Here is a 27,628-nt window from a genome sequence, read left to right as displayed (position 1 = left end):
CACTCCCACCAAGGAAGGAAAGACAGGGAGTCCTAATTAAGTGAGGATTGAAGAACCACCCTGACAAGTTTAACGTCCAATCCGGATGCTAGATCCACAGAGTAAAATTTGGTAAACATGTCAATAGAACTCTTTTTTGCTACTCTGCATATTTCAATATGTGGGATATGTCTGTGAAAAGCCAGAGATGCTGCTTTGGCTCTAATAAAGTGGGACTTAATCCCTTCAGGGAGAGAGACAGATGATGTCTTATAGGCTTCCTGGATACATAATCTAACCCACCTGAATAGTGTTCAGATTCTAACAGCCTGATTTTTAATCCTTTCTGCATTAAGTTAACAGATTATCTAAACTCTTCAATTCTGTTCAGGATAGCCAATAAGCTAACAACCTGTGCACATCCTCATGCACAGTCTTGCACAACTTCTAATGCTTCTATTGGGAAATACCTAGCCAGGTCCTAAGTCACCTTTTGCAGTTCAACAGTTTATGTTTGGTTGTCCATACTGAGTAAACTAACAGTTGCATAATGATAAATCCATCTATCAGATGAAACCCAGGGTTCTGGGACAGAGTAACGTTTTGGCTAGACTTTCCTCTAGCCATGGCTGTTTCTGCCAGTTGTCATGAAGGGGTTGGAAAACATTTTCTACTGCATTAGGAGATCTGATAAGCCATATACACTTTTATCATTAATTCACCAAGAACAGGCCACTGAAACCTCTGCATCTTCAATACCATCTACCATAGGATTACCACTTCCACTCAAGCAGTTTACTACATTTCACTAATATGTAGGACCATTAGCACTGACTTGACAAATGAGGTTTCTGACTGCTCCTAGACCCTCATCATCAAGATCATCAAGACCAGTGATCCTGCTGATACAGCCAACTCTCTAAGTTAGGCATCAACATTAGTGAAAAGAGCACAACTCTTGCACAAGAATTCTGACAGACTTTGATGAAGGATCTTCCAGCTATGTGCTGAGGATGAGACTGTTGCCAAGGCAGCCTTAAAAACAAAGCTGATGAATCTAACTAGGTCTGAAATCATACACTGCCCCAGAAGTTCCCTGAATCTGTTTCCAATTCCTGTCTTGTGTTTCAACAGTAGCACAGTAAAAGACAACTGGCTCTCACTCCACACCAGCTGTTGAGATTTCTTCTCAAGAACCAGAGCTAATTTACCACCAATTTGAGGCAGCATCAATGCCACCTCTTCAAGATACCTGAACTTATGATGCTGTCAGTGCACATTGCTTTGAGGCAACCTGGGGGGTTGGATCTGTATCGACACCAAGTCCTGGTGCTCAGTGAAAGAGCCTGATTTGCGTTTTTGTTTCAGGGATTGATCCTTTGAAGCAATGTAAGTCTGATCCAAAACAGACTTACTGGAGTCTTCTGGGGAGCTTCCAGGAGAAATTTCTTATTTCCCACAAAATGTGACTACTCTGAATGACGTTTCCAGACAGATCTGCTCAATTACAATGCAACGGACACAGTTGTAATGTTCATCCATGACCAAAACTTTTCTACCATAGATACATTGCTTGAAGCCACTGAGCTTCTTTCCTTGAGATGCAGGAAGAAAGCCTAAAAAAAGAAAGCATCACTGAAAGAAATGCATCCAAGGTTGACAAGAGATGCAGCCAAGAATCTAGAGTGTGCACCAAACAACAAATAACCCTGTGCAGAAAGGAAAAAAAGGGATGACAAAAAAAGAGCCAATAAAGTGTGAACACAGAAAAAGCACTGAAAGGGCAGTGTACATATTTTAGTGACTTACTCTTTATTATATTTCATTATAAACCCAGTTGTAATGGATCATAGAGCAAGTGCCCATGAGAGAGAAAATTATTGTATGCCAAAGGAAAGCTAGGAGTCTAGAGAATCAACCTATAAGATTTGAAAAATAATTACAGATTACATACAGATTTGTGGTAATCTTGGAAAACAGCATCTTAATCTGTACATCATGTTACACAGTGAACTAATGCGCTATTACTAGTTTATGAATATTTCTTCTGTAGTCTAAACATATTATAACTGGGACAAGGTTAAACATCCTTATTAAATGCTAGATGCTACAGTATGTGATGCGTACAGGCCAAATAAATCAGTCATCTTGCTAAGTGGCAGATGCTTATGGAGAAAATGTAGAGATAAGGAATTTTTATCCTTCACATATAGAAATGCATTGCACAGAATATCCATTTGTCCACTCGAGGCCAGAAACTAGAATTTCCTGTGTGAAATGCCTTGCCCATGGTACAATAAAAAAATTTACATTCCAAGTTCACAGACAAATGTATTAATAAGGATCTATCATGGTTAATATTAAAATTCAAGTCAAATATTTATCAACAAATAAACAATTCTTAGTCATTTAAATCCCAGTGCCACCTATGCAGATTTTTCAGGTCATGGCTGAATTCTAACTACAATGCAAAAGGTGTATGTGGGTTTTTTTCATTGCGTTACAAGATATACTGCACTTGTGACAAAGGTGTGTGAAAACTTCTCACACTATGATTTCCTAAATAAAAGTATGTGAGGAAGATAAGCCTACATAGGAAAACAACTCTTAATCATGATTTTTAAGAGTACATAGATTTACTCTGAAAGTGCTAGTCCAATGATTTATTCAGATTTTGTTAATCACAAATCGTGTTCAAAATTGAGTTATTCATGGATAATGAGTACCAAAATATAAAGAAGGGAAGTTAACTACCTGTCTATGGAACAGAAGAACAATTGCTTAGTCTTAAGAACAAGGAAACTTGTGTGCACGACTGTGTGTGAATGACTTTTCTATTATTTCGCTTCAAACCTTTTGCTAGTTTTTTTTTCCGTGCCCTCCCCCAAAATTGGGAGTTTTAGTTAGAATTTTTATAGGATGGTTGGTATACTTCGTGATCAATAGAAGCTGATGTCAACTTCTCCAATAAGTGGACTCAGAATGTCAAACCCCTGAAGTATGTTGAAGACTTTCCAGGATTGAAGGGAAGGATCTTTGTTTGCATACATTGACCTAATCAAACCCCACTGGATGATGCCACTGACTTTTAAAAGGGATAGTACCCTTGTCTGATTCACCAAGAAACTCTTAGGAAAATTACAAGGAATAGGAACCAATCAGGCCATCATCTTCACAACTTGACATACGAGGAGAAACCAACTGCTTGCTTCTGGCTTTGGCTTCCAGATGCCACCATGCTCTGGACAAGAAGGCCTGTGCTTCCCCCACCCTTGCAGCTGGGCACCAAGGAGTAGGAATCCAGCAAGATGCGGCATCTAAGATCTGGCATCTACAAGCAAGTGACCTCTAGCCAGCCAGCAAACCTGTCAGCATTAACCAACTGAGCCAAGAAAACCACTGACCAATCTTTTCAACCACATACTATCTTCTAGAAATTGAATAAAAAACACAAGAGTTACATCCTGTCGAATATCATCTCTTTTGCTTTTCAATTTTTATTAGTAGAAGGATGTTTCTACTTTAGCATTCTAGCACTTTAAAAAAATCTTCAGCAGGTAACTGGTAGTAAAAATGTGTGCGCACACGGGCATGCAGGATCCATTGTCTGCACATGGGGAGTGGGTAGAGATTGGGCACCCATTCCACACTTATGCACACACACATACACACACACACTTTCACCACCAGTCACCTACTGAAGGGTTTTTTTTCCTTTTTTTAAATAAAATATGCACATCTGATCTTTTAGATAATGAGATTATTTAACATAAGGCTGTTTTAGCTGTTTGAGAAGCTAAGTGCAATTCTCAAATTCTGCTTTAATAACGTATACCATATAGACCAGGGAACCAGAATCTATGATCCAAAGACCATAAATTCTCTGTTATAAAAACCAAATTACCAAACAAGTTAATAAAAGATTCCATCCATAAATAATAATTGGGATAACAAGAATTCAGTCGTCTTCTTAGCGTATGCGCAACATGCTAATTGGCACGTGACCAGGATTCATCACTGAATTTGGTTCACTGGTTGGTTCATTAACTTTCCCGGCTTAGGCCACGTATTGACAGGGAGTGAGAGGTGAATACTGATCCATTCCCGCCAAGAATTCAGTGATTCAGAAGGACAGAAAATTGAAGCAGGATGAAGCTGACATTTTATGATTAAACTGATTTTTCTTTTAGCCATCAGTAAAGAAGGGGCAGAATGATTAATTTAGAAGTAGATCTAAATATTAAAGGTTAAGAAATAAATTGGCATTACCTCCAAAAGCAGTACTGACTGTCAGAATTCTGTGTAATGTATAACAAGGGTGCTTAAAAACAGTGATTTTGTGGACAAGAAAGAAAATGTTTCATTGACATTTAAAATTTCTCACTATTCAAGCAAAGCGCCTCCTAACAAGGTCTCAGATCATGCCCCCTAGATCTGTGCACAGCAGGAAGTGGGGTTCAGCCACCTCCACATCAGTCTTCTCCCTCAGACTCCATAAGATCTGAGGTGGGTGTGTGTGTTGCACAGGTGGAAACTGGGCAGGCAACAGGTACACTGTTTCTCCCTTTAGCCTTATGGACACACTCTGGTGACAATAGCACCAACTTGAGTAGTTCTCCCCAGAGCAAGCAGCTGGCAGGAGGAATTCAACAGAACTGCACCGCCAGGGAACAGAGCCAGTTAAGAGATACAGGACCTCTGAAGAGAGAGCAGTAACCTTCTGCTGATTCTATAGAATCTGCACAGATCCTCATGGATCTGCCAAATTTGGAGGTGGATCCGATGGCCTTTTCTTAGGATGACAAATATGAGGACATCTCCACGAGGGAATAGTCTGAGAGTTCCTCCCCACAGAGTCCCCTCCCAAGAGTTAATGATCAGGGCCAAGAAGAACAGACACATTTTCAAAGAGCCAACTATTCACTTTTGCATTTCAGAAATTCTGCTGTTAGTGAAAGAACAGAGGTGTAGCGTAGATTGAAAAATATAAATATCAGAGGAAATTCTTATTTACTCACTTTAAAAGAGTTAACTATTTGCCCTTTGACACATGCCATGGAAACAGAAATAGATTTGGGCCCTGTGATTCAACAATGTTATGTGACCTTACTTGAACAATATCACTCTATACAAGCAAGATGACATTATAAGAAGAAATTTAGAAAATGTATTAGATATAACAAATTCTCATTCTTCTGTTGAGGCCTATCCTCCACATTAGTCAACTACTTCAGCCAATTATCAGATATGGAACACCCTCAAGAAAACAGCACTCACAGTGAACACAGATACAATGGCACAATAAATAAGAATGATGAATTTTCAGAGAAAATACAAAAAGCCAACACCAACCTAAGACAACACTTTCTATAAATGTTATGCACCTACTAGATATTCCAAATACAGGTACTTCCTGTGATTCTGACACAGTCCTAGCGGCATTTATATCCTATTCTAGAGCACAAAACTACTCTCTCATTAAGGATTAAATCCAAAGGCACTATTTTAAATTTTTCTTTTACCACAAAGTTGTGAAGTGTTCTGAAGTCCAAGATGGGCTTGAAGCCCCCTGACTTTTTCAGGATCAGGAAGTACCTTCACTAAAATCCTTTCCTTGTTCCTCTTGTAGTGCAGGCTTTATTAATCTGTATTTAGAAGGGAAAAAAAATCTGATTCAGAAGAAAAGAAGATTTGAAATATGCCATATCACTTCAGTCTGTGCCCTGACAGCCCTGGACTAACTACAATGTTGCTTTAAGCAACACCAGAAGAAAGGCTGAAGGAGAAGACCAAACATTGCAGCTAAGAAACAGTATACAGACATCCTGAGATACTGAAAGGGAATATTCTCTACTTCCAAAAAATACTTTAAAATACATGCATATGGTCCACAAGGTTCCATTTTTCGTAACTCTTGGCTAGGATAGTTATTTTATCTACGAAGAGCTCATATTTCAAGTTAAAGTAGTGGTACTGCAGTTCACAAGCCATTTCCATAATAAACCCAACTCAACTTATTTGCAATGGGTACCAAAAAGTTGTTCCTAAGAAGATGCAGCATTCCTCATTTTTGATATTATGGTCTTTGCCATGGCAAGTGAGATATCATTTGTGAGTGTCTGAAAATGACACCTTCATAATGCAATGACTGCACTATTGTTGCAATCAGAAATAAGATAAGCTACAAAACTGTTAAAATCATAGAATCATAGAAGTGTAGGGCTGCAAGGGACCTCAAGAAGTCATCAAGTCCAGCCCCCTGCAACGTGGCAGGACCAAGTTAACCCAGACCCTCCCTGACAGGTTTGTTCAGCCAACCTGTTCTCAAAACCCTCCAATGGTAAGGATTCCACAATCTCCCTTGGAAGTCTATTCCAGAGTTTAATCATTCTTATAGGTAGAAAGTTCTTCCTAATATTTAACCTAAATCTCCCTTGCTGCAGATTAAGCCAGTTACCTTCTTGTCCCAACCATCCTCTTTATAATAGCCCTTAACATATTTGAAGACTTATTAGGTCACCCCTCAGTTTTCTTTTATCAGGATTAAACATGCCCCATTTTTTTAATCTGTCATCATAGGTGAGGTTTTTAACATCTTCCTTCAATTTTGTTACTCTCTTCCGGACTCTCTCCAATTTGTCCACATCTCCCCTAACATGTGGCGCCCAGAACTGGATATATACTTCATCTGGGGCCTCACCAGTGCTAAGTACAGCAGGACAATTACCTCCTGTATCTTATATACAACACTCCTGTTAATACACTCCAGAATGATATTACTCTTTTTCACCCCTTCATAACATTGTTGACTCATGTTCAATTTGTGTTCCACTATAATCCCCAAATCCTTTCAGCAGTACTATTACCTAGCCAGTTATTCCCAACTGTGTAGTTTTGCACTTGATTTTTTCTTCCCAAGTGAAGTATTTTCCATTTGTCTTTACTGAATTTCATTTTGTTAATTCAAACCAATTCTCCAATTTGTCAAGGTCGTTTTGAATTCGAAACACTACATACAAAATCTTAAATTTCAATTCAATTGTAAAAAGTTGCAAAGTTAAACAATTTAAAACAATGCATAAACTAGTTTCTGCAGTGTAATTTTGAAATTGTAACCACAGCAGAAAGACTATTGCAAAGAAACTAAGCAAATTAAGTATTCAGAACAGACTATCACTACTGCATCAAAAATAATAAGAAACCAATAACTAAAGGACAAGTATAATTATATACAACCATTTCATGTAATAATGGTTTATGATAAAGATTTGAAAACTTTTAGAATGTATTATAGTACTTGAACTCAAACAAAGGGATGCACAGGCAAAATTGAATATTCATAGAGAAATAAGAATGCTTTGGAGTGCAATGAGTCACTAAAGAATAGATAGGCTTTCCTGTGGAAAAACCAGTATCAACTCTGTTTCTCAAAAATGAACCAAAAGCGAGTCTTCACAGTGATTATCTTTCTTGTCTTTATAGGTCAAAATATGTAATTTTCCTCTCTATTAAGTGAGCTGTTTTCGGACTTTTGATTTTGGTTGGTTTCAACAAACAAGACTGCCCCCTCAAAACAAAATGCACATACATACCCTGATCTTATTTATCACTTAGTTTCAGTATTCCAAATAAGCTGTTAATAAAATGACAGTTACTTATGCAAATTACATGGAACCAACACGGAGGTCATGGGGTAGAGTTTATTAAAAAAATTAGCAGATATGTTCATACAGTAAAAAGTACTCTTCTTATCGAAGACTTTTTTTTTTTTTTTTTTAACACTGAAGACAACCACCTTTGGTTTTGTTCATTTTCAACTACCATTTCTGAGAGAGCTTTTGGTGTAAAAAAAAAAAAAGCCTAATTTCACGCTTACGTGCTTGAATATAAACTATCAAAATCAATACATAACATGAGCTGTCCATCAATTTCAGTGTTATAGGAAGAAGCGAAGTTGATTATGTCAGAGAAATTAAAAATGCAACTATTTAATCACAGTAATTATGCTCATAAAATTCCATGATTGTCTTAATCCCTAAAATATTTGAACTATTCTGATGTGATCATTTAGTCCAAACCTATAACTAAATTGTCATAAAAATGCAAATACTTTTTTTGGAAAAACATACTTCTAATGGTCCCTCTATCCCGCTTGTCTGAGGATAAAATAAAAGCAATAAAAGTCAGTGAGAAGTTCTACTTTAAAACAGCTGGCAGGATATAATCCTTTTTGCAACTGTTACTACAATTTTATCCAAAGCAAAACTCCAGCAATATTTCTAGCAAAATTCAATTCTAAACTAGTTTGTTATACTAAGGAAGAAAATTATAACATTTTAATTATAAAATTACTTTGCAAAAATATTTACAAACTCATAGATGACCGGTGAGGTCCCAGAAGACTGGAGAAGGGCTAATGCAGTGCCCATCTTTAAAAAAGAGAAAAAAGGAGGAGGCGGGGAACTACAGACCAGTCAGCCTGATTTTGATACCAGGAAGCTATGAGAGCAATGTATAAAATTTTCAATTTGGAATACCTGGAGGATGAAGGGGTAAACACTAGCAACCAGCATGGAGTTATCAAGAACAAATCATGCCAAACCAGCTTGATTTCCTTCTTTGACAGATAATAATAAATTGGTTAGTCTCTAAGGTGCCACAAGTACTCCTTTTCTTTTTGCGAATACAGACTAACACGGCTGTTACTCTGAAACCGTTCTTCGACAGGGTAACTAGTTTGGTGCATAGGGGGAATGCAATGGATGTAATATACCTGGACTTCCACAAGGTTTTCGACATAGTCCCACATGACATTCTAATAAGTAAGCTGGAGAAATGCAGGCTCGACAAAACTAACATTAAGTGGATACATAATGGGTTAAACAACCACAAACAAAGAGTAACAATTAATGGAATGATGTCAGATTGGAGGGAGGTCTCAAATAGGATTCCACAGGGATCTGTTCTAAGTCCAGTGTTGTTCAATATCTTTATTAATGATCTGGATGTAGGAATAGAGAGCATACTCAACACATTTGCAGACAACACAAAGCTAGGGAGGATAAGTGCCAGCACTTTGGAGGATTGAGCTAAGATTCAGAGAAATGTTCATAAATTGGAGAACTGGACTATAGACAACAAAATGAAATTCAACAAAGACAATTGTAAGGTGCTACACTTGGGGGAAAAACAAACACACAAAAACAGCATAGAGGATAACTGGCTTGGTAGCAGCACTGCTGAGAAGGATCTGGGAGTTGTGGTGGATCACAACCTCAACATGAGTTAGCAATGCAATGCTGTAGTAAGTAAGTAAATAAATAAATAAATAAATAACCAAATGCCATTTTAGGTTGCATTAACCAGAGGCATAGCATGCAAGTCACAGGAAGTGATAGTACTGCTCTACTTGATGCTGGTTAGGCCTCACTGGAGTACTGTGTCCAATTGTGGTCACCAATGAAAGGATATGGAGAAACTGGAAAGGATCCAGTGGCGAGTGACAAAGATGATCAAAGGGATGGAATGCAAACCATACAAACAAAAACTAAAGGAATTGGATACAGTTAGTTTGGAAGAGATACTTCAAATACTTGAAAGGCTGCCTTAAAAAGATGGGAAAAGTTGTTCTCTCTTGCCACAAACAGCAGGACAAGCAGCAATAAGTGCAAACTACAGCATAGCAGATTTCGATTAAATCTCAGGAAAAACTTCATAACTGTAAGAACAGTAGGACAATGGAACAGACTGCCTAGGGAGTTTGTGGAAGTTCCTTCTCTGGAGGTTTTCTAAAGGAGGCTGTCTTGGAAGGCTTAAGACACAACAAATCCTGCATCTTGACCAGGGCTTACACCAGATGACCCTTGTGGTCCCTTCTAACCCTGTGATTCTATGAAATTCTTTGCAATTTATTAACTCTGTATAGTTTATATACAACACTAGTATTCTTTTTTAATACTCATATTTTACATGCTAGAATATCACAATAATTAAGGAAGTCAAATGTTATTTTTATTATGCTAGTCCAAGAAATTATTCCTATACAGTTTATTTTATTTGTATGTAGTTATAACTATCATTTTATCACTTATCTCAGGTTCCATGTAAAAAGGTTACAACATCTATATGGTGATCAAAATACACTCTTATTCAGAACTCTATATCCTTATAAACCACTTAGGAGACTCATGTAAACTTATCCTATACCTGAAAGATGGGCAACACAAACAGGACTTGAAATTAGACTTGCCAGGTTCTAAGATTATTATGCCTCTGGGTGATGTTTTAATCTTTGTAGTTCAGCAAGACACCCAATTTTCCTATAGCACTTCCCACCGCAGCTTTCTCAACCTTGGCTCAAGTCCTCAGCCCAGGCTTTCCTTCCTGTCATTTCACACTACAAGTCTCCTTTACAACCAAGTTACACTTCTTGTGCATATATTCCTTACCACATATTATATGGATAATGTATCCTTAGCATACATTACAATTCTGTATTCTGACAACAGTAGCAAAAGAATCTTGTCAAGTGCTTTCTTGAAAAGGTAACAGCAACTTCACACTGACATTTTTTCCAGAGATAATCAGTGAGGTTGATTGGCTGACCTACTGTCCAAATGAGATCAGAGTGGAGATGAGAACTGATTGGCTGAGTATCAGTGTGAAAGATGACTGATGTAATATTTGAGGGCTGGGGAGAACAAAGAATCAATTTCCTCAAATGAAAGTATGTCCACCATTTATTACTCAGGTTTGGAAAATGAACTTCTGTTGTGTCTTTATTTGCTGCTAGATACTGAGATAGGAGCCGTAACCAAGGGTATTTTTTTCAATTTGGTCTTGGCAAGACAACTGACCTTGCATTTCAAGAAACAGACCTCACTGTAGTTATGCATGGCTTCGTCACCTTGAGTCTTTTCTAATACAATGTGTTCTACATAAGGCTAAACTTTAAGACAACTTGAAAAATTCAGTTAACACAGAACGTTGGCCTGCTTATTAAGAAATATGTCTCAAAAATATTACATCTATGCTCCATAACTTGCAGTTATCCATTTCATTTCTGGATAAATTTTAAAAAGTTTGGTTTGATCCTAGAAAACCTTGCTATTTGAGAGCTAGATATGTTAGAGACTACCTCTTTTCCTGTGATATTCTGACAACTTCAATGAGATAGAGTGCCTGAGCTGATGTCCCTTTGATTTCAATTAGACGAACAGAGGTTCCAACCTACCTGAAGACCAGTGATGGTTGACCTCCTGCCATCCTAGTAGCAGGCTCCTACATGAGAGTCCCCTGTTACCACTACCACAGGCAGAGGTTGCACTGTGGGACAGGGTTTCCCCCTGTGGGTTGTGGCTCAGGCTGCAATAGCCCAATCCTGTTTTTCTCTATTGTTAAGAAGCCCTGTGATAAAGGTCAGATGATGCAGATCCTCATTTGCTAGGCCTTGTGAATCCTGGAACTACTTCAGAACAGTATATGATTGGTCCTACATGTACTTTGATATATGCACATAAGATTGTTACTTTAGTATATACTACTTTACATGAATGCTTGGCAGATATGAGAGCTGAACTGACCTCTGTTTTTCCCAGAGTTATCACTACTCATGCTAAGCTACATCTCACAATACCCTACAGTAGCACAAATGAGCATTTGGCTTAAGCCGATAGGAAACTAGTCACAATCAAAATACCTTTGTTCTATATCTTAGTACAAGCCAAGGAGGTACCTTCAAAGGCCAATACCTGGAATGCTAGTATCCAAAATAAAGATAAGGAACAGAAGAGAACAAAAAGGAAAAGAATTAAGACAAACTAATGGCTTGGGATGTGGTCACAATGTGACATTATCCTTAAAAAAGACTGTGAACCCCCCTTCCCCCCCCAACTCTGAGCAGAAGTAATGGCTATGAGAAAGGCTGTTTTCATAGACAAATGTAGAAGGGAGCAGGTAACCACAGGTTCAAAAGGGGGGCTTCATAAGGCATCTAAGTACCAAGTGGAGGTCGCAAGTGAGCGTAGGGCATCTGATTTGTGGAAAGTTTCTCAAGGGATTGGGGAATCCTCATCATTGTAGCATGAGCGAAGATGGAAAAACCCTCCGCTATATGATGGAAGGTTGTAATAGCTGTCATGTGTACTCTAATTCTTCTTAGAGACAATCTTGTCATTTTTAGCTCTAAGATGTATCTGATAACAGAGAGGATGTAGGTGAAAGATGTCTGAGGCCACACCAGTGATTGAATCTCCCCCACTTTTACAGGTAGGTATTAGGAGTGGATTTTCTTCTGTGCAAAAGCACTCTCTTTACACATCCTCAGAACAAGTTGTTTTTAACTCTGCAAACCATCCATCTGCCGTGCCTTGAGTCGAGGAATCTTGAGGTTGAAGGCACCCCCCATGGAGTAACAACAAAAGTGAAGGCACCCCCCATGGAGTAATGATCCAGACTGCCTCTAGAGAAGAACTGGGAGCACTACTTGTTCTTGGCTGTGGAAAACAAGCTTATCTGCACGACACCCCAATAACAAAACAGGTGGTGGAGTGTAATGGGATCTAACTCACTGCTTCAGTGCAGAGGGAGGATGATCTCGTTCTCCCTGGATGGTGGTTATAAATATGCATGACAAGTTTTCTGTCATGATCTTCTAGTATTTGCCCCTGATTAGTGGAAGAAAATGGAGACAAGCATTTCAGACTGCTCTGAGTTCCATTAAGTTGATGTGCAGAGTGGACTCATGAGGTGACCACTTGCCATGAGCAGTGTGCAGGTCTATATGAGCTCCCCATCCCAGTAGGGATGCATCTGTTATTACTGACATTGGAGATGGTTGTGCAAAGGCAACCCCTGTGCAAATATTGTGAGGGTCCTTCCACCAGTCGAAGGAATTCCATGATCGAAGGCAGTGAGAGTAATTTGTTCAAACTGTGTTTGCTTGGCAAATAAACAGTTCTGAACCACCCCTGAAGGCAGTACATGTGAAGTCGGGTGTGTTTTATTGAGCAGGCAATCACTGAAGTATGGGAATATCAGAATTCCTTGTTTGTGAAGATGAGCAGAACCCTGTATTGAAAATGCTCTTGACCCAGAGTGAAGTATAAGAATTTTCTGCTGGAGGGGTGGATTGCTATATGAAAGTAAGTATCTTGCAGGTCGAGGGCCAAGAACTAATCCCATCAGTCCAATGATGGAATTGTTGCTGCAAGAGTTATCTCCAAAACCCACCTGTCCATAGAGATATGTCCCATTCCTGACAGAAATGAGAAAGGAGGTTGCCAAAGCAAGGGAGACATGTAGATTGTTGCAGCAAATAAGTGAGGATGGTAACTCAGCACCTTGACCACCCCATAAAAATTGATGTTTCAAAGTTGTAGGTTGTGAGCTTGATGCCCGAGAGGTAGATGGTCTCCTCTTCTGGAACCGTTGTCTCTTACGCTGGGAATTCATAATGTCTCTGGGAGAAAGAAAGCTGAGTGGGAAGAGATGTCTGCACCATCTGGGACTCACTAAAATTTCTTTTTTGTGCAGGGGTGTAAATTCCCAGCGAAAAGAAGATGGTCCTAGAGTCTTAAGTTATGTAGGGACTCGTCAGTTTTTTCAGCAAATAGCTTCCATCTGTCAAAAGGAAGGTAATCAACTTTGGACTTCCCTCAGAAACCCTGAGAGCTAAAGCCCTCCTTATGACTGGGATCGCCTCACAGCATGAAAGGCAGTGTTTAAAATTTGGAGGACTGGGCATGCCCTCCCAGCATTTAAGTTCTCCTAAGGTGAGAAAATAAAGAGGAAAGGACAACGGTCCTTACACTAAAACTATAACAATATATATGTATATATGAATAAAAAATTTAATATTTTAATTTTGTTTTAAGTTATAGAATTACTACAACTAACTAATACAAAGCCAACACTAAAGTACTAACACTAAACTAGCTAGTTAGATAAGAGAAAAAAATACAGTTGAGGTAAGCTCAACTCAGACACTGCTGAGGCTCCATCTCAGGGCAAGGCAGTTGAGAGGAGAGATAGGGTGGTTTGCCCACAGCTCTTTATAGCCACTGTACAGAGCAAAAGACTCCATGGGGTGCATGTGTGGGCTGAACAGGCACTGCTACCTAAAATCTCCGACCAAAGGCACATAAAGTGCATGCGCACCTAGAGTGGAGCACCCATAGGGACACTCATCTTGAAGAACAACAAGATGCTCCTAACCAAGTTTACATCACATGTGGTCCCAACTCCTTTCTTTCCTGCCTGCACAACAGATCTCTGGCCATTGTTCACTGTCAGCAGACTTTTAGATAATTTAACACTATTTACAAAAATTACATTTTAGTTTTTCATTTAGATCATTATTTATTGTTAGTATTATTGTTGAGAAAATAGTATTTGGTCTCTCCTCGGGTATCTGCCTTTTGTCTGATCTGGAGAGGAAGCCAAGATGTCAGCTACAGATAAATATTGTTGTTTGTTTTAAATGGATGTTCTGCTAAAGAGTGCACACCCTCTGCTGCTTACTAAAAAACAGTTCCTTGGAGAACTGTTCCTCATCTCTTTCAAAGGAAGTAAAATAAAACCTTTGCACACAAGCCATGTCACTAATCAGACAATGTCAGGTGTTTATATAAATTACTTTAATAAATTACAGTAAGTTGAGGCCTTAACATAGGTTGTCATAATTTCAAATTCAAGTTTAAATAGGTTTATTTAAAAAAATAAAAATGTACCTAATTTAAAATTTAAAAATCTTGTATTTTTTCTTAATCCTTGATTTTTATCCACCCTGCCTGGCACCTTCAGTGTTTGAAAAACTAGGATTTCCTCAAAGCTTTGATCACAGAACTAACAACCATCCTTTATACCAAGGGCTTTTGTATCAAGGCAGCTTTCAGCACTAATAAATCTCACCAAAGAAGCTAGTGAGCCAATGAAGAATTCAGTCTTAGCCAACAAGTACTGTGTTTACAAAAAATCAGTGTATACAGTTGCTGTAAGGGCTTACTGCAGATTGATTCCAAACAAAGATATCTCACCTCCACCTGAGAATAATGTGTTCTTTCCTTTTGGTAGAATGGTTTAAGGACAAGAACAATGAAAGCCCATGGATTGGTAGTTCAACTCTTATTATAGATCTATGAAGAAGGGTTCTGGTTTATCACGATAATGTTTCTCTCACATGACAAGTGTGCCTCCTCTCCCATCCCACTCATATACATGCCATTATTCCCCTTCTTTAAAGGTCTATTTGGATATGGATTTCTTTTTTGATTGTGAAGTTTTGAACGCCTTTGGGGTTTCCCGCTGGACTTCTCCTTCAGTACTATGACACAATGAATGAATGATATTGGTCATATGTCTTTGGAGACCTGTCTTGTTTGTTTACTCATTTATTTAGATAAAAAGCACGTATTCCAAGATCTAGGCACCTGCATATCATTTCAAAATCCATACAGAAATTCTAATTTATCAGTATCTATTCAACTCCACAACCACAATAAAAAGCTCTTACCTGCTCAGCATATTCACACCATCAAACTATTCTATAAAAGAAATCCTGAGAAAATAGAAAGGCTTTACAATGTGACCTCAAGTTCAAACCATGACTCTGAAAAAGGGAGTGAAGTCCAGAGCTGAATTATATACTAGACTACACTTTCATACAACTTTCCTTAAACAGGAAATCCTTTTTGTATAGAAGAAAAAAAAATCTCTTCTGGAAATTGGGCCTGACTATTTTAGAATGCCAATACAAAGAAAAGTATCTTCAAAGGCCCTCAGCTCCCGTATCTGCTTTCTAAAAAAAAAGAGTTCACACCACAAAAAAAGCAAGTACATACATATGAAGTATTCCTTCAGGGAATGGAGAGTAGTTCTCTCTGTGCAGCAGCAGCCCCCTTCCTAGGAGATTGTACTCTTTATATGTTCCTTCAGAAAACTGGATGCCACAATCCCGCCTCATTCCCTTGAACTCCTGTGGGTTCTAGCTTTCCACCCCCCATGTAAATGGCTTCCTAAGAATGGGGGAGAACACAACTACAAGGGCATCCTCTTGGACTCCACAGAATCTGTGCAATCAGTCACAAGCCTTTCAGTGCCAACAGCCTGCTACCAGCCCAATGCTACTGAAATCTGGGTGTGTCATTCCAACCGTTGTGGCATCACAAAATAAGAGAGATGACCTTTTACACATTACTGATATATAGAAATAGCTATGGAAGGAAAGTACAAAAAGGTAGGTTCATTGAAAAATGAGAGAGAACTAACTAATAATTCAAATGACAGATTTTGAATTCTTTTTAAAGAATTCTAGCTGAATTATAAGCTTAGGTATTATCTGTAACTATGATAATGATTAGAGAAAAATTCTATTTTTCAATATGCCAGTTTTGTGTATAGTCAGCTTTCCTGGCTCTCCTAGTTAGTTTTCCTTGTTGTTTGTGTGCATCTTTTACAGGCAACAAGGATGAGAAAACACATTTTTAAAAATCAGTTTTAGTACCTGAAATTACATTTAGCTCATTTTAGAAACTGACTAGACTTCTAGTTGACACTTTTATATCTGTATTAAATAAGAAAAATAAAAAGTTGGTAAGGAATAAAGAATCAGTATCAATCATCATTCATTACAAGCAGATACAAGAATGCTTTAAAATTTTGAACATATAAATTTATTAGCTCGTCTGGATGAATCCTAAGGTTTAAAAAAATACACTGAATGCTAACTATTTTTAACATAATCATGCACCACACAGAGGCACTGGAAGACCAGAGAAAACCAAATATAGTGCCAGTTTTCCATTAGGGAAAAGAACAATGAATCTATCTTTGCTAAAATATTGGAACACATATGAAAAGAAAAAAATGTACTAAACATCTACAGGATAACAGACCGTGAATAAACAGCACATATTTATAATTAATACATTATTGATCAATTATAAAGCATCTGGTAATAGTCAAGAGATGTAACACAACTGAATTTTACTAAACCTCTGATATCAAGTCTTGTGATAGAGGAGTCATATTATACATGACTTTGAAACTGATATGGAAACAAAAAAGGGCCAGAGATGTAGCTTGTCAAACAACAGGATGGCAACACTCCTCTTTAAACTCTTCTCCTTCACTTCTACACCTCTATTTTCTTGCCTCTTCATTACCTCATGAGTAATTTAGATTGCATGCTCTTCGGAGCAGGGGGCATGTCTTGTGTCTCTATGGCATCTAGCACATTTTTGAATGGCCAATGAAAAACTAACATTAACAACATTAACCCCTTTGAGCAGGGGGTTGGACTAGATGACCTCCTGAGGTTCCTTCCAACTGTGATATTCTACGATATTCTATGAACACAGAGCTATAGTACAGCTAGCTGATATTACTTCTGTTCTGGACAACTACCAGTAAGATATCTTTCTAACTGGTTAGAGGGAGTTCAAAGAAGAGCAACAAAACACTGGGCTAGTGGAACTGATTTAAGAATTAATACTAAAAAGAAGTAAACAGGTATATCTTGGCTAATACACAACTGTGGCTGGAGACACGAGTAGTTCAAATATTTGAAATGCGCAAATATCAAGGAGAGAGAAATTATTTAGAATGGTATACACAGGAATAACTAGGAGTAACATGAGGAAATTAAGTGAAGTAAAATGTAAGATGTATATACGGAAAAATTTCCTCTGAGAACTTACCTAGTTCATGGCAAGCTGGGGTTCAAATCTACCTACATTAGCCTACTGCACACTATGTGTCTGTGTGGACCCTGCCACCGCTCACTAGAAGTTACAGAGTGCACTTTAATCTACTCCACTTTGAAATGGGAGTGGATTAAAACGTACCAGGGAAGTTTTACCGAGCAGGAGAAGGTTCCACACAGAAACTTAGTGCACAGCAGGCTCATGCAGGGTAGATTTAGCTTGTGGCAGGCTAGAGTGTAAGTGTTCGTATAGACAAGCCCTTAGTGAAATCTAATAGGCTTTTGAATAGTCTCCTAAAGGAAGTGGTGGAAACTCCATCAGTTGGCACATTAGAAAAGATCCTGGACAAAAAAAATGTACTCTTCAAGCCATCCTACATTGGCATGGAAACGAGCTGTATGAGCACCTGATTTTTTCTCCCATCTCTAACTTCTATAATCCTCTCACTGTGGAACTAGTTTGTGGGACATGCTGAAAGAAAAAAGACTGATCAAATCAATATATAGCTAGTTTTTTATACTTTGTGCATCACCATAGTAAGTAAGCACCTTACAAAATCTAACAGAAAACACATTAAAGGATTACTCCTTACTCTCCAGCCTCAATAAGCCTGGGTTTTATCAGGTGTGCTTATTCTTTGGGGATTTTTTTATTTCTGGGGCAGGAAGGGGTGGCGGTTTTTGTTTGTTTCACTGTTTTGATAAAGATAGACCAGGTAATGGGCTTTTATATTTTGATATAAAGATAGTGAGAGCAAAGCCATTCAAAGGATCTTGCAGTGAGTGAACTGAAATGATAAATTACGTAAAAATATTCATAGTCCTTTTTACAGGTAGCTAGAAGACCAGTGGTTTTTAACCTTTTTTCAAGTTTGAATGGAAATTCAACCTATGGTCCACAGACTCGTACCATAGAAGTCTTAGACTGAAAACTGACGGAACAGAATTCAACTGTAAATGTTGCATGCCTCAACACAGATTTGACACAGCATGAGAAAGGGCACTAAACTGTGGGCTTCTATGGTAACGACAACACTTCTGGGTTTTGACCTGTAGGCGGGGATATTCACATACGTTTGATTTATCAGAAAAACAGAATGCCTTTTCTGCGACCTGAAACTTTATTTTCATAGTCACCTTTTTTGCAGACCTCTTAGACAGTCTGTGGAGCCCCACGGTCTGCTGACCACAGGTTGAAAACCACTGTACAAGACTATGGAATCTCTACAGGTCATCCCAGGAAGTATTACTGCCTTCTAAAGAAGACAGAATGGGATGTAACAACTGTCCACTCTGGGGTCTACCTTAATAATATTTTGTTGAATCAGTTGGAAGGATAAATCAGGTATCCAGAGTAGTACAGATACGATTTAGTCTTGGAAGAAAACTGGAGGAAAATAGCATCAATAAAGCCGCACTGTTTCAGCAAAGGACACCAACACAAGGAAAGGGTTGGCTTTAACAATACTGTCATATTTCTGCACTGAATAAAACTTGCATAACAAATCAGCATAAACTGTCAAGTGCTCCTCAATGAGACAGGCTACATATGTTAGCTCAAAACTAAGAATGTATCAAGCTATGGAGGACCAGGGTCTTCTGCAGCTCCATAGGAACTGGACTGCAGTCACTCTTTCAAAGATTTTGATTAACCAAAGCGTTGATTAACAAGGTTTAGCTGTAGCTGTCATTTAATGAACTCATAAGTTCTGCTGGGAAAGCCAACATATCTTACAAACTGTAATGCCGCAAGGTTCCCCTACCTGTTCTAAAATGAAAAATTAAATGTGAATACTACTTAAACTCTGCTGCAAAAACAAAAGGTTTGGTTTTGCCTTTATTGCTTGTTTATGTCTTAAATCTTGTGTTAAAAAAACCCTAACAAAACCTTAGAATTACTCAACTCAGGCACACAACTGCTCTTATCCATATGTTTCTATTACTGTTACTTTCATTCTCCTTCCATATTCCCTTTATTTGGCTGTTACCCCCATCTGCTGTTTAGATTAAACTAGAGTGTAACCCATTTGGAGCATGGATGGGACTCACAACATGTGTCTGTACAGCATCCATCACAATGGGGCTCCAATCCTGATCAAGTATAATAATAAATAATAATAATGATAAACGTAGATTTTTTTAAAAAAATAATGTTAATATGTTAGAAAGATGCAGTAATAAAAGAAAACATTCCAGCTTTGCTGTTGAAATTTTAAGGATATGAAATTCAGCATTTAGCTATTGTGTTTCTCCCACAATGCTAACTTAGCCACTTTGCACATACATATTATTTTCTATTCTTATTTTCCTTTTTAGATGGAAACTCAGGTACTGTTGTGCTATAAATGCATGTTATATTGTATAATTACTAGGCTAGCTGTAGCTGAAATAGTAGTATGAGAGAAATATTTAAATCTTGGAATTTTTCTACTTGAATGCTTTATTTTGCAATCTTAGCATTCCATTCATGCTAATTTTTAGCATGAATAAAGTGGGAAACTCCCATTTTGCAATTAAAAATGGGTAATATTTTTAATTTTGGAAAATTCAACATGAACTAAAATTTTACCAAAACTAATTATTTTAGAACAAAATAAATTGTACAAAAGTTAAAAACACTAAAGAAAATAAGTGATTAGCAGAAGAGACATTGCTATATGGAAACTTTCAAATACTGTGTATTAATGCATTATTTACCTTGGCTGTATACTCAGCTTTATAACTGTCTTGCGTGGCAGAGAATCTTGTGAGGACTGAACATCATCCTACAGGGAAAAAAAAACTTTGAATTTATATAGATATACATAGATCAAACTAAAAATCATACATTTCAGTTTTAGAAGAACCAACACTTAAAAATGCACTATCTACATCACACCAATAGCGACTTCCAATGAAACCTAATTTACCACAATATGCAGGAAGACACTAGTCACCACTTCACCAGATAATCATCTCCAAACCTGTACTTAACAAGAAGATTATGAACATACCTGTCTAAATAGATTTTAATAGAAAGGAAAAATGTATACTTATTCATCCAATTTGAAATCATTGTTCCCATTAAGTCATTTATTGTTATACCCAACCTTCACACTCACTGACACCTATACACGTTTCTACAACTGTGTACTAGACATTCTAATCACTAATATAGCTGGTGTGGTTTACAAACAATTTCAGTACGTTGAAATTAACTTTCTATTGCTGGAGGTTTACCCTCTCAAGCACTATAGTCCTACAGTTTAGTTGCAGAAGCCATTGGTTTACTCTTTGTTAGAATTCAACAAACTATTCTCTCCCTGCTCCACCACCCAAGTATACACACACACACACACACAAAAGAAGAGGAGGGAGGATTGTGTGGGCGTCCAGATAAATTAAGGTTGGGGTTTTTTTTTAAACGAGGTGTTGGTTCATCAGCAGGCCAGTATATGTCAGTAACAGTGTAAGTTTATGCAGTAAGCACTTTCAAAAACAGGTTTATTTCCTAAACTCCAGAGTCTCTCTATAAAATGCTAAGAATGTTTGCCTGTCCTTGCACAAGGAGTCTTTATATAACTACCCTCTACCATGGGTACAACTCCCCCTTATGATCTAGTCACCCTCTAACGGTCACAGCCTAAAGAAGGCAAGTTTTTGTACTACTACATAAGCAGTAACTTTTGTGTTACCGCTAGTAAATCATTAAGGGTTGTGGCCTACAGCTCTCCATTTTGTCTAAAAATGTGAATGAATATAATAAAATAAACAAAACACACCTCTTCTAACACTGACTTGATAAGTTCACACCTATAGGTTATTTATACTGGGAGTAGCAGCCATTATACTTAAAAATAGTAAAATAGCTTTCATTAGAACTCTCTAATTTCAATTACTCAGAATATTCTCAAAAATTCACCTCTATGGCTGAAATTGTCCATGTCTGGTTTTTACCCAAAGTTATTTTCTTAAAGGTCTGAGTAAGAAATGCTTGGAAGAGATGCTCAGCTAGGATCTGTGACAACCTCTCTTTTTGCATCCCTCCACTGGCTCCCCCTTCTCTATCTCACCAAATTTAAATGTCCTCATTTTGAAAGCTCTCCGTGGCATATCCCCACCCTACCTATCATTTCTCATTTACTATCAAAATGTCGACTCCCACCTCCATAACTCACATTTGTTACATTTTCAAAGAAGCACCCTTGTGCTTTTTGCCATGCTGCCCCTCATGCTTCAGAGAAGCTCCCATAAAACATCCACACAGCTACCTTATTATCCTCCTTCAAATCACTCCTTAAAACTCTGAATTTCCGTGATGTCTACAAAAGAAATTTGACAACGGTTATGCCACTGGTGTGGAGAGACTATTGCCTACCACACTGACCAATACAGACTCATTGTTTCCTTGTACTCCTTGTGTCTCTGTATCCATCAGTTGTCCCTTGTCTGATAAGATTGTAAGGGGGGGAACCATCTTTCTGCGCTATGTTGGTACAGTGCCTAGCACAATGGGGCTCTGGTCCATGACTAGGACTCTTATGTGTTATGGTAATAAACATACTCCTATACTACATGACTATAGAAGAGTAATACTGAAAACTCAGCATGAGGCATGAGCACAGCACAACTGCCCTGAAATATAATTCAGGGGAGGAAGTAATTGCCTGAAGTATATGTAACAATTAACTGTTTAAATCCCTGAATGCACTTCCAGATTACATTTTCTTTCCAGCCAGCAAAAAAGCTTAATACATAAGTAATGATTTTGGGAAATCTGTGTGCACAATTTGTGAATCCTGGGTTAGATAATAAACTCTGTATGTATCTTTACCAAGTTGCAAACTTCATTTCAAATGTGCAGTACTTTTTGCCTTCTCTATGGTCTGTTTGCCCCCATCTTGGACTGGAATTCCACAGGTGGGTGGCAAAGGTCTAGTAAAAGAGAGTTGTTACGTGCACAACCATTGAAATGTAATCACTCTTGAGAAAAGACTGGCTCCCAACCAGGAGAGCTGGTTTATCAGGGGAGAGGTTACCTAGCTCCAACGCGAGCCCAGATGATTACATTGAAATTGTAAAGCCCTGTAGCCCAAGCCCTCCAAGCCCAAGCTGTGTTTGATTGCACTGTGGACTTGCCCTCAGGGATCTAGAAGCTGGATTCCTTTCTCAGCAGAGTAATGAGTGCCCCATGAGGATGCTATTGATTGGATCTGTGATGACATAGATACTGACCAAATTAATGTGTGCCTTAAAAAGTTCAAGTAATTAAAGATATGTGAAAATAAAACTGTGTAAGTATATATGAATGAAAAAATATTTCAAGATGTTACTTATGCACATTGCTGATTGTAGAAACATTTTCATGTATTATATTAAATTATTTAAGCGTCATATGACCATGTAACTAGAGACTGCATTGTAACACTTATGTGCAAAGGCACAGACTTAAGATGTGTGTAACCTTAACTATGTTATTTCCGGTCTTTAAAGTGTTCAACAGGGCAATTTTAAAATATTTCTAACAATAACAAAGGATTTTGGTATGGAATAATATAGTTTGTTAAAAGAGATGGACTAAAAAAATTATAGTATTTGCTTTTTTTAAATTAAATATATTCCTTTAGTGTGTTTCTCTTCTGAAAAGTGACTTCAAAAATGGCCTGCAGGAACTTTGAGCTCATTTTTCCTCAGTGGATTCCCATATCAAATTCTCTCAATTTACAAATAAAAGTATGTCTGTTCTATATTCCAATTCTGCAGATTCAACCTGGGCTCAGATTCAGAATGGGCTCTTTCTTTCCCCTTCATCATCATAAGTAATTATGACCTACAAGTCAAGTTAGGCCTACAGTTACACTTGTGCAACCTCACTATCATCAATTTTCACAAGCAACAGGTATAGATAATTGGATAATAGATAAATTCTGTTGATGATGCACATGAAACAGAGTCCAGTACACTCACTTTCAGCTATGTAGGTTCTGCAGGGCCAACTGCAATAAGTAGTAAAATCTATTTTTGCTGTCAACACCACCTGTAATTCTAACTACATACAGAGACCAGATCTGTTGAGTAAGAAGGGACAATCTTTACATAGTTAATTTTCAGAGTAGAAGTTGAACTTCTCCACATCATTCATAATTAGTCTTAAAAGATTATTCATATAACTTTTAAAAAATACAAAAACGATAAGTAGGACAACTCACCATCTTAAGGAACGGAGTTGATGGGTTATAGATGTAGGTATCTTTGTCTTTTAGGATAAGAATATGAGCAGAGTCAATGATCACCCTCTTCAAATTCATTAATGAATGGAAAAGCCTGTTGATAAAATTTTCAATTGTTACTAGTTTTGAGATTATATGTTTATAAAAAGCCATTATAAGACCCTTGGAAAAAAAGGATATAGAAATATTATTAACTATTAAAAGTATTGCTTTAGCTGAGTAATTTTTTTATTCTGACCTAAATTTCCAACAATGACCAGTTATTTTGGGTGCCCAACTTGAGATACCTTGAAAGACCCTAATTTTGAGGCAATACTGAGCACTTGTCTCCTGAAAATTAGACCCTTACTTTACCCTGTCTCAATTTGGGCACCCAAAGATCATCACCATCCTTGCCACACTATCAGAACCATATGGAAGAAGGCAAATGGCCTCAATCATCCCTACCCTGGGCTCTTGTGTCTAGCTCTTTCATATTTAGCTGCAATAATGCTGCTTCAGCCATTATTGTACTACAGAGCATGCCTTTAGGTCAACTTCTCCATCTCCATTAAATAAATTTCAGTTTACTTAGCATGTTACTAGTCATTCTTAAAAGATGTCCAAAATATGTCCAACTTTCTTAGGTACTACTTGCCTTTTATGTAGGTATGTCCATTCTAAGCCATCTTTCATTACATAATAAGTTCATTTTACTTTGGATAGTCTATGCAGACAACTGCACTGAAAGCTGTGTCAAATTTGCATGGGATAGAATTACTTTTCCAGGACTCTGCTCCATAGAAGATGATACTTAAGATCTTTATAAGCAGTCAGTGTGATGTTTTTGCTAATCACACTGGACTTCCATACTGCATAAAGTTTTTTAAATACAGCACTTGTGTTACCTATTCTGGGCTTCATATCGAACACGTAATCAGCAGTATCATGAATGACGCTACCCAGATAAGCTTTTTGTTGGTTTTCCCAGCTTCACCTTCCCTATGGGTGCTCCACTGTAGGTGACTCCACAGCAGTACCGCTGATGGAGGAATGGGGCTATAACTGATGCTAATACTGTGGAGCCAAATATGGCATGGGATGATGAGCATGGATAATATTTTAAAAACATATGGGCAGATGCCCAAGTTTCTGCCCTGCATATTTCTGATGAAGGCTACAGAAGTGGAAACATCTCATGAAAGGAGTTTGGACTCCAGACAGGGATTGAAGATTGTGGGCATTATAGCAGTAGTTAATACAGTTTGATATCCATTTGGAGAGTCTCTGATTTGATATTGCGGATCCCTTGGATCTCTCCGCAATTGAGAGGAACAGTTTAGGATAGTGGTTTTCAACCTGTGGATTGCCGACCACTGGGAATCCGCAGACTATGTCTAAGATTTTCAAAGGAGTCTAACACTTCCATTCTAAATTTTTTAGGAGTCCTCAAATGAAAAAAGATTGAAAACCACTGTTTTAGGAGATTCCTAAAGTCTTTTGTTCTATCCAAATAAAATGTCAAAGCTCTCCTGACACTGATTCTCTGTTGTCACGGTGAGGCTTTGGGAAGAAAATATAAGCCTCAATTTGCTCTATTAATGTTTTTTTGATAGAAGCAACGGCTTGTCTTTATCCGACAACTATTCAGTCATCATTTTCTAAGGCTGTCCATGCACTTTGACTCTTGAATATTTTGATGTGACTATTAATTGTTTAGCCTGGGTATTCACTTTTCAGTACCCCATGATCTTGCATTACGTTAGATGTCATAACTCCTACTGTAAGGCAGAGAGAATGCAGAATAGCACAGATACAAATATGATGCTGGAGCTGATTTTTTGTAGAATTCATTTGATCCTCTTCTCCTTTGCACTGAAGAACTTCAGAATTTATCATGCCATGATAGGATGGCTTGGGAAAAGTCTGTAGAAGCTGCAAAAAGTCTTTAATGCTGCAGACAAATCATCATCACGTATCATGCTGGAGGACTGCTTCTTTATGCTAACCATTTGAAGCAGGAAGCATGCACCCAAAGATGTCAACACTGCATTAATTATGGAGACTCAAGATATTTCCATTTTGGGGAACCATACAAAATCTTAGCTCTTTGGACAGTGTAAAGTTAAGGAATTTGCCTATTTTGGTATCATAATTTCTTTTGGCACTTATTTGCTCTCTATCATCTTCCACAGTGAAGGGGAAGGCATACTTCCTACCTGCAATACAACACAAAATATTTGCATGGTCTTACTGTTCCCTCACTCTTGTCTGTCTAGTTCTAGCTTTATCTTCTTCTGGTTATCTCACTGAACTGTTGAGGTCCCCTTTGGATTATGCTCTGGAGAAAACAGTCTTTCTTGGGTTTATTCTTTGTAACAGAGCCTTCCCAATTCCTCAATCAATTACATGCTGGAAGCAAAAAGAAAAGGAGTACTTGTGACACCTTAGAGACAAAAATTTATTTGAGCATAAGCTTTCGTGAGCTACAGATCTTTCTAGCCTTGTTAGATTTTTCTTTTTTAATTTGAGATTTCTACTGTTTATCTTTTCCTCATCTCATGGAATAAAGAGCTATTTTCATTTTGATTTCTTATTTTTCATTACTAGGGCAATGTCCATTTATTTTAGTCTGTCTCAGAGTAACCCCATAACTGATGGATCAAGATTATCCAAGCTTGTCAATCAGACTTTTTTGCTTTGCCTTTTTCTAGTAGATCTACATATGTGAGAAGAACATTAAGCCAAGATTTTCAAGCATAGGTACCGCAAGTTAAATTTCTAAATCTGCATTAAGGCATCTAAAGAACTGGCCTGATTTACAAGAGTGCTGAACACCCAGCAGCTCCCATTGACTTTAATGCAATTACAAGAAATGCCAGAACCTAGTTATAGCCTAAAGGAACAAGTGATGTTCTAGTTAGAATGCCCATAATCCCTTTGACAATCAGTGAAGAATTAATTTATAGGCATCCATAGCAAATCAAGTGATACTGATAACACCAAGAATTTGAATTTAAGTGATCTGTTAGAAGGGTGCCTCATTTTTCTTATATTATAAATAGAGATAAAAGGAAGTATATAATTTATATAATATTGAACTCTTTCACATTCCATGCTTTGGAGAATTAATGCTAAATTGGGACTGATCCAGCTTTCCCTACCTTCCAAATGGCACAGATACACATGGAGAGGAGATAGGAAAGTTTGGAGGATTTTTTTTTAAATATACTCTCTGAATATAAAAGTCAGAAACAGAAGAGTGTTTTAAGGGCATTATTTCAAGCATTGGCTTATTTAATATAGTATTCTCTCTCTGTCAATAAGACATCCATTCAGCAAGTTCACCAGTACCTACTTTTCATATTTTCTGTACATAAAAGTGTTCTGAATGAATCATTCATTCATATAGCTATAGGTGTGTGTGTGGTGGGGGTGTTTTAAAAGCAATATCTCTACTTTGCAACTACTTAGGAGAATATTATAAATTATTCTATCAAAATATAGAGAAAGCAATTCACTTCCAAACTTGACAAAGAATCAATCTACAAATGAGCTAATAAGCATAGTAATAAGAAAATGATGTCCCAGGTTGAAGATAGGAAATTATATAGTGGGAAAGACTAAGATAATCACATAATACCTAGTCAACATCAAGTTTCTTGATCAGTGCTTAACAGTGGCAGAGACTTAATGCAGCAGTACCTAGTTTTGCTTTGAATGATAGCCCTGTGGTTAAGGCACAAGCTGCAGGCTTTAT

At 37.6% G+C, this 27,628-nt stretch overlaps 1 protein-coding gene across 1 annotated transcript in view; it reads right to left on the bottom strand.

Annotated features, from left to right (window-relative positions):
- Positions 1-27,628, bottom strand: part of MAN2A1 (mannosidase alpha class 2A member 1) — a 212,097-nt gene that overhangs the window by 62,625 nt on the left and 121,844 nt on the right. The window contains exons 11-12 of the mRNA XM_084629262.1: positions 23,869-23,983; positions 20,378-20,445 (exon numbers count right to left, since the gene is read on the bottom strand). Of these exons, the coding sequence (XP_084485388.1) occupies positions 20,378-20,445; positions 23,869-23,983 (183 nt within the window). The remainder of the gene's footprint in view (positions 1-20,377; positions 20,446-23,868; positions 23,984-27,628) is intronic.

Source organism: Lepidochelys olivacea (genome assembly GCF_965140295.1).
Source record: "Lepidochelys olivacea isolate rLepOli2 genome assembly, chromosome: 5".
NCBI classification, from domain to species: domain Eukaryota; kingdom Metazoa; phylum Chordata; order Testudines; family Cheloniidae; genus Lepidochelys; species Lepidochelys olivacea.
This window is presented reverse-complemented; position numbering and strand designations above follow the sequence as displayed.